Raw genomic sequence first — 13,018 nt, forward strand, 5'->3', positions numbered from 1 at the left:
TCAAATCATCTTGACTGGGCGCCGACATTTTGTTTGAAGCTCATGTAAGTGATACGGGAAATGGAATCTGATTGGTCAACAGGGACATAGAAGGACATAACTCGTAAGAGCTACTAGTGGCGCTACGGTCGAGTCTGGAAATTCCATCCAAGTTCGACAAGGGTGGGGTGGCCCAGTCGTCTAAGGTGCCGCGATTCGCTGTGCAGAGTTGTGTCCCTTGGGCACGCCAGAAACCTATGATTGTGGGTTCGAATCCCGGTTCTCCCCAATTATGTTTCTAGGTTTGTCAGCACCATACCCGTGCTCGTGGGTTTCACCGAAGTGGTAAACGTCTGAGACCTGCATCACTTCGGGTTTTCCTCCCACATTAAGCTGACACTCCGCGATATAACTGGAATACTGTTAAAAGCGGCGTTAAACCCAACTCACTCACTCACGACAAGGGTGGAAACTGGACTTTTAGCGTTAAAACCCTTGCCTCATGAAGATAGGTGCTACAGGGAGGGAGGGACATGCTTACCTTTTTCGCGAGCACCAACAATGAATTGCAGGGATCCATTCACATAGTTTCCATCGCTGGTTGCGTCTTACACCCAATGGAATCTGTTTCGTCGAATAATCGAGACTGGTGTTTATATCAAATATATACTATGTAGAACTATTAGCCGCAATCTACCTACAATCCTAGGGTCTCGAGTGGTATTGGATTCTTTTTAGCAACGTTCTAGCCATAACATGGCAGCATAAAGCCGTTAGTACTATTCTCATGACGACATCTTAGAAAAAATTTGAATCCCAAACCTTTCGTTTAGTCGGCGGTTAAAGCGTTCGCTCGTCACGTCACGGGTTCGATTCCCGACATGAGTACAATGTGTGAAGCCCATTTCTGGTCTCCCCCGCCGTGACATTACTGGAATATTGCTAAAAGCGGCGTAAAACCATACTCACTCACTCACTTAGCTTCAGACCTCTCATCTCTGGAAACACACAACATGATAAAATAGTAATCGTGAGTGTTGAAACACTGCAGCATGTATTTGTGAAAATGGAGATTGTTTTAGAAATGGTGGGCCATGAGTCGTGAGCTATACTGACACATGGGAATAGCTGTCCCGGTCCCTGACGACTGCATTCTTCGGAAGCGTTCAAATTGAAATGATGCTCCTGACTTATTGATGTTTAAACTTGTCCATGAGAAAGGACAAAGGGATGTCAGCACAATGCCCGTTGGATTCAGAGAAGTGGTAAACTAACAGTATGATTGGCATTCTAGAAGTTAGTAAGTAAACAACGTAAGCTTTATGGATAACAACTTCTGGTGTGTTGCATATAGCGACGTTTCCATGTCGATTCTTGCACTGTTATCAAGCTGGAGTGATAACCAAGTGATGTGAGGTACATATGCAGGACATGTGATAAGCAACTGATGTACACTGACAACAAAGAAGTAGTAGATGATTGGATGAAGCCAAATGTACATAAAGAATAACAAATAGCACACAGGTATTGAAGCACACGTGTAAAGAAGGCAGGTGTACAGTAAGGATAACAAATGGCACACAGGTATTGAAGCACACGGGTAAAGAAGGAAGGTGTACAGTAAGGATAACAAATAGCACACAGGTATTGAAGCACACGGGTAATGAAGCCAGGTGTACATGTACAGTGAGGATAACAAATAGCACACAGGTATTGAAACACACGGGTAATGAAGCCAGGTGTACAGTAAGGATAACAAATAGCAAACAGGTAATGAAGCACACGGGTAAAGAAGCCAGGTGTACAGTAAGGATAACAAATGGCACACAGGTATTGAAGCACACGGGTAAAGAAGGCAGGTGTACAGTAAGGATAACAAATAGCACACAGGCATTGAAGCACACGGGTAAAGAAGCCAGGTGTACAGTAAGGATAGCAAATAGCACACAAGTATTGAAGCACAAGAGTAAAGAAGGCAGGTGTACAGTAAGGATAACAAATAGCACACAGGTATTGAAGCACATGGGTAAAGAAGGCAGGTGTGCAGTAAGGATAACAAATAGCGCACAGGTATTGAAGCACAGGGGTAATGAAGCCAGGTGTGGAGTAAGGATAACAAATAGCAAACAGGTATTGAAGCACACGGGTAAAGAAGGCAGGTGTACAGTAAGGATAACAAATAGCACACAGGTATTGAAGCACACGAGTTAACAACCAGATGCACAATAAGAATAAGGATAAAAGGATTAAACAGCTGTGACAAGCTGATTGGATGCTAATTAAAATAGTCTATTGCTTGATTCGATCTTCATAGGCAGACAAGATCCGCAGCCCCGAGCGGTTTATTCTCCCTGCAGTGTTTCATTGTACGATAAACAACGACCACGAGTCCTTTATTTCTTATATGAGATATCAACATTTTGTACAGCCTCTTTAAGGATGTAAGTAAAAAGTACATGCTTTAAAAATATTTAACCATATTTAAAAATGATGACTCACTGAATAGAATCCGACCATGGCAATGTCGGACAAATCCATTTTGTGAACAGGGTTTTGTCTTTCCCGCAAAAACTCACAATTTTCACGTCGAATATCTGTACCTTTTCTCCCAAAAGCGATTGTTATCTCTCTCTCAATTTTGGGTGCGATCGTTCGGTCATTGGGTTTATCTACATATCCCAGCTATACTAGTATCCATGGAGACCAACTCACTTGACACCTCTCTAAAAAAACGCAGTCCAATTTATGTCATCAAGTTGCGAGCGCATGTTCGAATCAACATGGTAACTTTCATTCCCATCGTCCAGATTAATGTTTCCTTGACCTTCACAGCATTGGGAAAAATATATACTCACACGCAAAAGACACGCAAGTCGAGTATGCAGTATACATGCTATTATTTTCAACAGTAAAGACAAAAAATACTAATAGGACAAGATTGACAAAAATATGACAGAAAGACAGTTTAATGGATTAAAGGCAGATGACATAATTGTTTTTTTCAAATGTTAAGGCTTACACAGTTTCGGGTCAATACCCAAAATGTCAGTCAATACCTGGTGTGACCACCATTAGCATTGATCACTGCCACACATCTCCTGTACATTGAGTGGATCAGACGATTTGTGAAGGCCCTAGGGATCCCCCTGCACACATCCAGAGCAGCTGTGCGTAGTTCATCGGCAGTTGTGGGGACTGGGCGCACATTGTGCAGACGCCTTTGAACCTCATCCCACAAGCGTTCGATGGGGTTCAGATCAGGGCTGAGGGCTGGCCACGGTAGAACACGGATGTTGTGTTGTTGCAGAAAGGCCTTGGTAGCTTTGGCAACATGGAGACGAGCGTTGTCCTGCTGGAAAATGTGTTGTTGATGTTGTGCAAAAAATGGAACAACTGATCACTTGGTCGATATACCGCTGAGCAGTGACGCCGCCTCCCCGACCTTGACCAACATTCAGAAAGGACATGGGTCCAAGTCTCGCATTAAGTCCAATCCCTGCCCATATCATGCCGCTAGGTCCACCCCATGGATCCCTTTCCACAACGTTTCTGTCAGCGAAACGATCACCTCGACGCCGCAAAATTCCTCACTCTTCCGTCTGCATGGGAGACACAAAAGCGACTTTCATCAGAGAAGATGACACGCCTCAAATCACGATGACGCCAATTGTGATGACACTGTGCCCACTGAAGTCGTGCTTGTCGGTGCCATGGTTGGAGAACAGGACGACGTACTGGTCGGCGACATCTTAGGTTGTTGGAACAGAGACATCGGATCACAGTGTCCCGGCTAATGTGTCGATTATGTGTTCCTATGGTCTGTCGAGCACTTTCACTTGCAGTTAGGAACGGATGTCGCTGGTGTTGACGGGTAATCTGCCGATCTTGTCGATGTGTTGTGACCCTAGGACGACCGCTCCGAGGAAGGTCATCTGTGGTCTGTGTAGCATTGTATCGATGCAGGAGACCGTAAATTGTAGTTATGTTAACGTTGAAATGACGGGCAACATCTTGGACAGACTCTCCAGCTTTCAAACGTCCAATAGCCTGGTTTCTCTGAATTTGAGTTAGGCGTGGCATTGTTGACCAAGGAGTGGTAGGTCCAAGAATCGGCCACAGTTTTATACCCACTACAGTTCGTGACAGTTCGTGCATTTTCGATTTCGCGAGAAATGGGTGCATGATACCCACATATTCATTGCAATGGTGCGTTTTGGCGATTCCTTTTTTATGTTGCCCTTTACTCGGGGCTTCCAAAATGCAACCAGAAATATTGATAACACCATCAGGCTTCACTACATGCTAAAACTCGTATCAATTTATGGTTCCGTGTTTGTTACCTATTTGCTTAAAACCACTTGCGTTTCTTTTGCGTGTGAGTATATAATGAGGATATATCGGGGTTTGTCTTCACTGTGTTAACGAGATATTGAGGTCCTGAAAGGCTCTCTGAGTGAATATACCCAAACGCCTTTAAGGGGTAATTCCATGCACATGTGTATATGTTAATGCAACGGCGATAACATCACGATAAAAGACACGCATTGCACCTCGAGGGACACATATCTGTATAAGGGTGTAATACCAGTGGGTAGCAGCGTCATACAAAAGGAACATTAAGTAAAATATCAAAAAAGGTACTGTTGGTAGAAGCATGCACTACAGATATTCTGTGTTAAAATGAACATGCATGATAGAAACACACAACATTCAGTACATTATAAGCTCAAATATTATGGATGTTTGATAAGGCAGACCTATACAACTGTTATTGTTTACTGGGTATCCACATACAGCTAGTAACGTTTTACTGGGTACCCACATACAACTGTTATTGTTTTACTGGGTACCCACATACAACTAGTAATGTTTTACTGGGTACCCACAATACAACTGTTATTGTTTACTGGGTACCCACATACAACTAGTAATGTTTTACTGGGTACCCACAATACAACTGTTATTGTTTACTGGGTACCCACATACAATTGTTATAATTGTTTTACTGGGTACCCACATACAACTTTAATGGTTTCGCTGGGTACACACAAACAACTATAATTGTTTTACTGGGTACCCACATACAACTGTTATTGTTCACTTGGTACTCAGATATTACTGTTATTGTTTACTGTGTACTCACAAACAAGTGTTATTGTTTACTGGGTACCCACATACAAGTGTTATTGTTTACTAGGTACCCACAAACAAGTGTTATTGTTTACTAGGTACCCACATACAACTGTTATTGTTCACTGGGTACTCACATAAAACGTTTTACGGGCACACACATACAACTATTATTGTTTCACCGATCATGTCAAGTTCTGCTTATACCGTATATATTTGTACAAAAGATACATGTTTTGATAATTCGCTTTCATATACTTTTCACAGCTATTATGCCCCTCACGCTAAATGGAATCTGTTTTGCCGGATAATCTATTGGCTGTTCTCTTGCATTCACAATTCATATTACATAAACGCGAGGGACACTGGGTTCGTTTAGAGTAAATACAATTTCATGTTTATAAAAAAATACGTTTATTAAACAAATTACAATTTGATTAAACAAAATATCACAGCCTGGTGTAAATACATATGCATGATTTGCAACAGCCAATAAGATACATTAAACAACAGTCACAACGAATTCAAAGGGACCACTAATTTTAATTCGTTATAACCGTGATTCGTTATAAACATATATACAGCAAATGGGTGGGACCAAAAAAACCACCAGTTCGTTATAAACGTGTTCGTTATAACCGTAGTTTATTGTATGTACAAAGTAACAGGTGGTAAGGTCGAAATTGGGTTTAACGTCGCGTTCAAGATCATTGCACTAATATACATTTTGCAAGAAGTATATGAGGTGAAATAGGGGTGTACGTCGCGTCCAAGATTTTATAGTGCTAGCCTACTGAGATACCATACACAGTTTAACATGGATACCCCACTCAGACACAGTATACTGACCAGTCCTTGTTTTAGCCCCTTTATGCCGATCGCCAGGCAAGGCAACAACAAGTTTATATCTTTTAATGTCTTTTGGTGCACAGTGAGAGGCTGGGATACACATTGCACGCCCCACGTCATTAGCAAATGTGGCAGAAGTCACAATATATCTCACAGTTGTTTTAACAAAAACAACAGGGTCACGTGGAAATGTAAACAGGTTCCTTTGATTAACTGTTATAACTCAGGTAATATACATATGTACAATATGTCTCTATACAGAGGAAATGCCACAGTTGAACATTAACTGAGGGACAAAGGAAAGTATACATAACTTTTCTGTTATCAAAAATAAAATAAAAACAACTTTGATGAGATTATGTCTTTTTTTACCATCACTCGTTCTTGTAATAGTTTGTAAAAAGTAACATCTGACCGGGTAATTTTGAGTAAAACTAAATTGGTTCAATGTTCAAAGACGGGGAATAAAATAAATCTGCAATCACATGATCCCAACCATGATTGAAGTATTGTCAGAGATACCCACCAGAAGTTGTGTATTATGCGAATATATTTAATTTTTAAAACCAGTTTTCAGGTGAATACTTTCTATTGCCCGGCAGTGGTGTCGCCATGTGGGCTCAATGCAAATAAAGTCCCGTGATTCCATCGAACGCGGGTTCTAGGCACATAAGGTTCTCAGTTTTACACACACATAACAGTAATAAACATCGTATCACGTGGGTTCAATATACATATTATGGAAATGATTTACTATTTATCGTCCACGCTCTAGATGCTGTAATAAGTGCCAGTGTCTCTATGTTGTGGAGATAAGCTTGCTATATGTGAGTGTGTGTGTGTGTGTGTGTGTGTGTGTGTGTGTGTGTGTGTGTGTGTGTGTGTGTGTGTGTGTGTGTGTGTGTTTGGTTTTACGCCGCTTTTAGCAATATTCCAGCAATATCACGGCGGGGGACACCAGAAATGGGCTTCACACATTGTACCCATGTCGGGAATCGAACCCGGGTCTTCGGCGTGACGAGCGAACGCTTTAACCGCTAGGCTACCTCGACCGCCCCTGTTGTATGTGAGAGGAGCATACTTTCTCTCGGCCCGTATGGGCACAGGTGGCCTTGTCGTCTGAAACGACGTAAGTCGCTATGCAGAAGTACGTTGATTGGGCAGCCAGGAACCCATGATAGTGGTTCGAATCTTGGTTTACACTGATGATGTTTCCGGGTTTCCAACAACATACAAATGCTCACGGGTTTCGCCAAAGTAGTAAAGACCTCCATCAATTCGGGCTTTCCTCCATCCTGAAACTGAAACGCCGTGATATAACTGAAATACAAACTCACCCAATAGGCCTAAGCCATGTTCATCTTCAAGTCTATGTTCATCGTCTCGTGAAACAAGAGTCAGGACAGTGTTTGGATACAAAAACAATCTTAGGCATAATTTCACATTCAAGATGCTTAAGACGTCTTCTTTGTTGAGGCGATTTTAAACAGGCTGAGAAGATCCGATAATATGAAAACACCAAACGTGATGGACAACAGAGTTATACCTAGGTAGCCAAAGCTCTGAGCTGACGGACGTTCATCCTCTGCACTGGTTTTAGTGCGAATGTAGGCACTTAGTGACTTGGTGTCAAGAGTTAGGTTCTCCTTAATCTCAATATCAAATTGTTCCAGAAATAGTTTGGTTTCGTTGGCCAAAATCAACCTCTCACCACACCTGCAAAGACAGATCTCCTGAACGTCACTTGGGGTGCCTGCTGTAACAGGAGCGAGTGCTGTTGTCTGCATCGGTGTTGTCGAAATCGACGGTGTCGTGGATGATCCAGGCGGCGATAGGGTCACGGCTGAACTGGAGACTGCGTTATTGTTGGTAGATGTTGCAAATGAACTGGTGACACCGTTGTTGCTGGTAGAGGTTGCAAATGAACTGGTGACACCGTTGTTGCTAGTAGAGGTTGCAAATGAACTGGTGACACCGTTGTTGCTGGTAGATGTTGCAAATGAACTGGTGACTGCGTTGTTGCTTGTAGATGTTTCAAATGAACTGGTGACTGCGTTATTGCTGGTAGATGTTGCAATTGAACTGGTGACTGCGTTATTGCTGGTAGAAGTTTCAAATGAACTGGTGACTGCGTTATTGCTGGTAGAAGTTGCGAGAATGTAGAAGGAAGTTGCAAGGCTGGTGTCACTTGTTGCTGCATCAGTAGTGGATGGGGATGACGATACAATGCTGTTATCCACAACTTGGGCAGTCGACGAAAATGAAGTATCTGTCGTTGTAGAAGCTGCCATGTTCTGCGAGGAAGAACTGGCCGCTAGAGCAGAACTTGATGCGACATCACTTGACGCCCCTGGCGAGACATCCATGACGCTTGTAGTTGGTTCTACGATAACAGTAATTTTTAAAATGTGTTTAAAGACAGTGACGTTACCTACAGAAATATTTCCATTAAGAAGAGGACAAGACGGTTACAAGTTGGGTCGAGTTTATTATTTTACGCCGCTTTCAGCAATATTCCAGCAATATTACGACGGGGGACACCAGAAATTGGTTTCACCATTGTACCCATGTGGGAATCGAACCCGGATCTTCGGCGTGACGAACGAACGCTTTAACCACTATCCTACCCGACCACCCTCAAGTTGGGTCGCTAATAAGTGAATAATATATGCGTTTAAAGACTTCCTGATCAGAAATATTCTCATGTAGGACAGATCCTGTTCACAACTCTCTTTCAGATTATATTTTCGGTATGATAACAACATATAATATATTTTATGTATACATGTTCGTTTAATGTCAACTGGATCGTTTTGACGGACTCGTGATGAGTGTCTGGGCTTATGTTGTTTACGCTACACTCAGCACTGTTTCAGCCGGGTGATCAGACTAGATCAATGAATCTGCGACCAGGACGGCAAGTTGATCCAAACAGATAAGGTAGGGCAACCGAGGTTGCATCACCCTAGACCGTTCGGCCACTTCTCATGTTAACAATTGTGACCCACCATGAGATAAGGGACCTAATGGGTGAAAAATCACATCACATTTTGATTTCTCATTATATTTTAAAACTACATGATCTAAGGAACAGGTTTATCTTCTGCGAAGGCCCATTTTCATATTTATTAACTCTTTATGTAATTATTGCATGTTTTAGATATAATGTCTGATTACTTGTAAGTACACATGTATGCTAAAATGTTTGAAAATAATGTTTTTATTACATGACGACTAATTATATTTTTGTACAGTCAGCAAACATTGCGGTTTTTAAGGTAATAAGTTGACGTTAAACATCTTTATGATGTCACAGCACAATTCTATCCCCACCACCCATAAAGTCCCTTTTCCTCTGGTGGTCACAACTTATGGCGTACAGGAGTCTTCAGAATAGATTATATATAGCCTAACTATTTAATATTTATTATATTTAACTTATACTTTAGTTATATTTGTATAAACTTGAAACAACTATTGCAATCGACAAAATTATATGATTGTATTTTTTTAAAAACGTAACTAATGAGAAGTAAGTGAATAAATAAATGCATAGAATTCATAGAAATACCTCAGCTGTCATTTTTTGTACCTGATGTAGAATATTCCATATTCTGCGATAAGGAGGAACTCTCTGCAAGAGTAGAACTTGGTGCTATATCCACACTTGAAGACAGTGCGACGTCAACTGACGTTTCCGTAATCGATGACGTCACGTGCACAGACTCAGAGCCGGAATCTAACATTGACGTAAGATCACTGGGAAGGCTACTAGACGGCTCTGCAACAAGTAACATTATTTGGATTTGTGAGTGGTTGGGTGGTTGGTTATTTGTTGTTTAACGCCGCACTCAGCAATATTCCAACTAAATGACGGCGGTCTGTAAATAATCGAGTCTGGACCAGCCAATCCAGTGATTGACATCATGAGCATCGATCCACGCAATTGGGATCGATGACATGCATCAACCAAGTCAGCGAGCCAGACCACCCGATCCCGTTAGTCACCTTTTACGACAAGCATAGTCGTGTTTTATGGCAGGCATGGGTTTCTGAAGACCTGTTCTACCCCGGATCTTCACGGGTCGATTTGTGAGTGAGTAAGATAGGTTTAACGCCGCTTTGAACAGTATATACACTATCGTGTCACTGGACTTTCCGGTCCATCGATCACTTGATTGCTTTTTTTAGTTTACAGGCCGCCATCGCATGAAGTGTTGAGTGAGTTGCCAGTGTTACCGGTAGAGCAGGACATGCGTACCCTCATCGCGAACGCCTGGTGTCATTTTCAGTGATCCATTCATATAATTTTCACCGCTGATATTTACGATCAATGGAATCTGTTTCGGAGACTGGTTACTAGAGTTTCATATTCAGTTCAATCACGGAGTAACAGCCTAATTCGGAAGGCCAGCGCATAATGAGGCAGACCGCAGACATTACCACTCCGATTTGAACTCATGAAGACAGGTATGGTGCTGACAAACTCATGGGTCACAATGAAGGCGAATCTAGGATTTGAACCCACGAGCAGCGGATCCCCGCATAACAAGGGGAGGAAACTCTGCATAGGGAATTGTAGCGCCTGGACCATCCATGTGCCCTAATTATACGTTGAAATATATTCACTATATGTTTATAAGAAACAATGTTAGGGATCGAAGAGCATCAACTTTTCTGTGCAGAGGTTACGTCAAGTACGTAATATTAAAAATAGTCCATTTTGATTGGTCAAACAGAGGTATCAGATCGCAATAAACCCTTAATCTCCTAATTCTACAAACGTGAACTGTTTAGTGATCATGAAATGGTTTATTTTCATTAACTATATTTTTAACAGTATCGCCATTGCTGCTCATTAGAAACAGCTGTGTAAGCACAAATAATGGATGTAAAACACCAGACGTAAATGACATAATACGTCGACTCTCAAATAATGTCTCGATTATCCGCCGAAATAGGTGAGGTGAGGTGAAATGGGGTTTAACGTCGCGTCCAAGATTATTGCACTTATATAGCGACGTGCATGCACGAGTATGCGTGTGTGTGTGGCTGCTTGTACTAGTCCAGACTGATGCCGATTTATAGTGCTAGCTCACTGAGATACCATGCCACAGTTTAACATGGATACCCCACTCAGACACAGTATACTGACTCCGAGCCGACCAGTCCATGTTTTAGCCCCTTAATGCCGAGTGCCAGACAGGGTAACAACAAGTACCATCTTTTAAAGTCTTTTTGTATGACGCGGTCGGAGATCGAACCCCGGAACTTCCGCTCTCCGGGCGGACTCTCTACCCCGCCGAAATAGATTCCATTGGACGTAAAAGGCAAAACAATGATAAAAAGTATATGAATGGATCACTAAAAATCAGTCACGACACCAGGGCCCACTTGCACAAAGCGCTCTTAGCGCTAAGATGATCTTAACTCCCATACTTTAACATAGGCTTACAATAGTCGTAGCGCTAAGATCGCTTTGTGCAAGTGGGCCCAGGGCCCCTGTTTAACTATACCATAAATACTCACCAGGTAGAAGGGTTCCTAAGGAACCCAACGCACACGCATGCGCATAGGCACTGGTCCCATCAGGCGTAACTCCGATCACGTATGGTAAGAAGGGAAATGTGTCGTATGATTTTACAACAAAAAAACCGTCAGGCACACTCGCTCTAAACGTACTGACAGTAGCGAGAAGGTAAGTGTCAACCAGGGTGAAATTGACAGCCTGTCCATTAATATCATATGGAGTATCAACACTCTTGAAACCTGTGATGTACAATGTATTAACAAATCCGGAGAAGGTGACACATTTGTATTCGGTTCCCAGAGACGCAAAATTACTTAAAGTCAGAAGTAGAGGTTTGTCGTATTCTCCAATCAGACATCTCAGTCCCACCAGAGCTTTTGTTCCTTGGACCATTCCGGTGGTGTTAGGCGAGTATTGGTAAGCTCCACCTTTGAGTAAAGGTATCTTAAGCAAATAATTGTTTTCATTAATTTGTAACGTTCCCGCTTCTGACACTACAACCAAGAACATGAACGAGTTGCACAGATCCGTATTAAGCACAGGAGTAGGGGTTCCCCATTTGGACATTGTGGGGATCTGCTCCAGCGTTACTCCTACGATGGTTCCCGAGAACACCCCAACGGGTTTATCAGAGGTAACAAGACTGCCTGTCAAGTCTTCCTCTGTGATGATCTCAATGCCAAGCAGAGCACCCACAGACACGGTTATCGTGTCTCCGCTATAGTATGTTATGCTTTCAAAAACAACAGGCCCTGTTGACTTCAAGCCAATTGTCACCACTGTGGCTGCGTATGCAGATGCCACTATGTACAGATTATGTTCCGGTGGTGATATAGGAAAGGACATAATTACATTCTCAAAGCTAGGGCCTGTGTAGGGTACAGATAGGCTAGCATCTAGAGCCAGAGCGAGGTAAGAACTTGATGTAGTACCGTTTGCCTCATTTTGAACAAAGATCGACACGGCGTCTGTTGTATGTACGGTTAGGATGAAGGCAGAGGAAGATGGCTCCTGTATGATCATTGATATCGCCAACTGGTCGGTAATGGTATCCGTCCTGGGGTAACCAATCCCCGACCCGTTGAGTGTGATCACGGTGCCCTCTGAGCCCTGAACGTGAAGGGTACACTTCACCAGACTGGCGGACGGGAGCTTGGGGCATGCGATGATGTAGTTACTGCCATCAGCTATCCATCCTCGTACTCCTGCTGAGGAAACAAAGACACACTTTAACCCTTTGGCTACAATTAATGTTTATTACCCACAGGGTTAGAAACATCCGAATTCCCGAATAGAGAACACTACACTCACTCTCGTCAGATGCCCTTTTTACGAGGTCTGATACCATAGAAAGTTCACGTGTATCGTAAAAAGGCCATTTAACGAGAATGAGTGTGTGTTTTATTTATTAACCACGTTAAATATGTATTTAAGTGTACATAGATAAAAAACTTTCGTCCGATTACAGACTAAACTGAAACCGGTTGCAAATCTGGTTGCGCATGAATATAGGTGTATGCCGAAATATGG

General features: G+C 42.5%; 1 protein-coding gene across 1 annotated transcript in view; it reads right to left on the minus strand.

Moving 5' to 3' along the window:
• Nucleotides 1-5,588: 5,588 nt before the first annotated feature.
• The window catches only part of LOC139450008 (uncharacterized), a 32,360-nt gene continuing 24,930 nt past the window's right edge, over nucleotides 5,589-13,018 (minus strand). The window contains exons 3-5 of the mRNA XM_071231620.1: nucleotides 11,488-12,696; nucleotides 9,551-9,739; nucleotides 5,589-8,341 (exon numbers count right to left, since the gene is read on the minus strand). Of these exons, the coding sequence (XP_071087721.1) occupies nucleotides 7,413-8,341; nucleotides 9,551-9,739; nucleotides 11,488-12,696 (2,327 nt within the window). The 3' untranslated portion in view covers nucleotides 5,589-7,412. The remainder of the gene's footprint in view (nucleotides 8,342-9,550; nucleotides 9,740-11,487; nucleotides 12,697-13,018) is intronic.

Source organism: Haliotis cracherodii, unplaced genomic scaffold, assembly GCF_022045235.1.
Source record: "Haliotis cracherodii isolate W230 unplaced genomic scaffold, xgHalCrac1.p SCAF_8, whole genome shotgun sequence".
In the NCBI taxonomy this organism is placed as follows: domain Eukaryota; kingdom Metazoa; phylum Mollusca; class Gastropoda; order Lepetellida; family Haliotidae; genus Haliotis; species Haliotis cracherodii.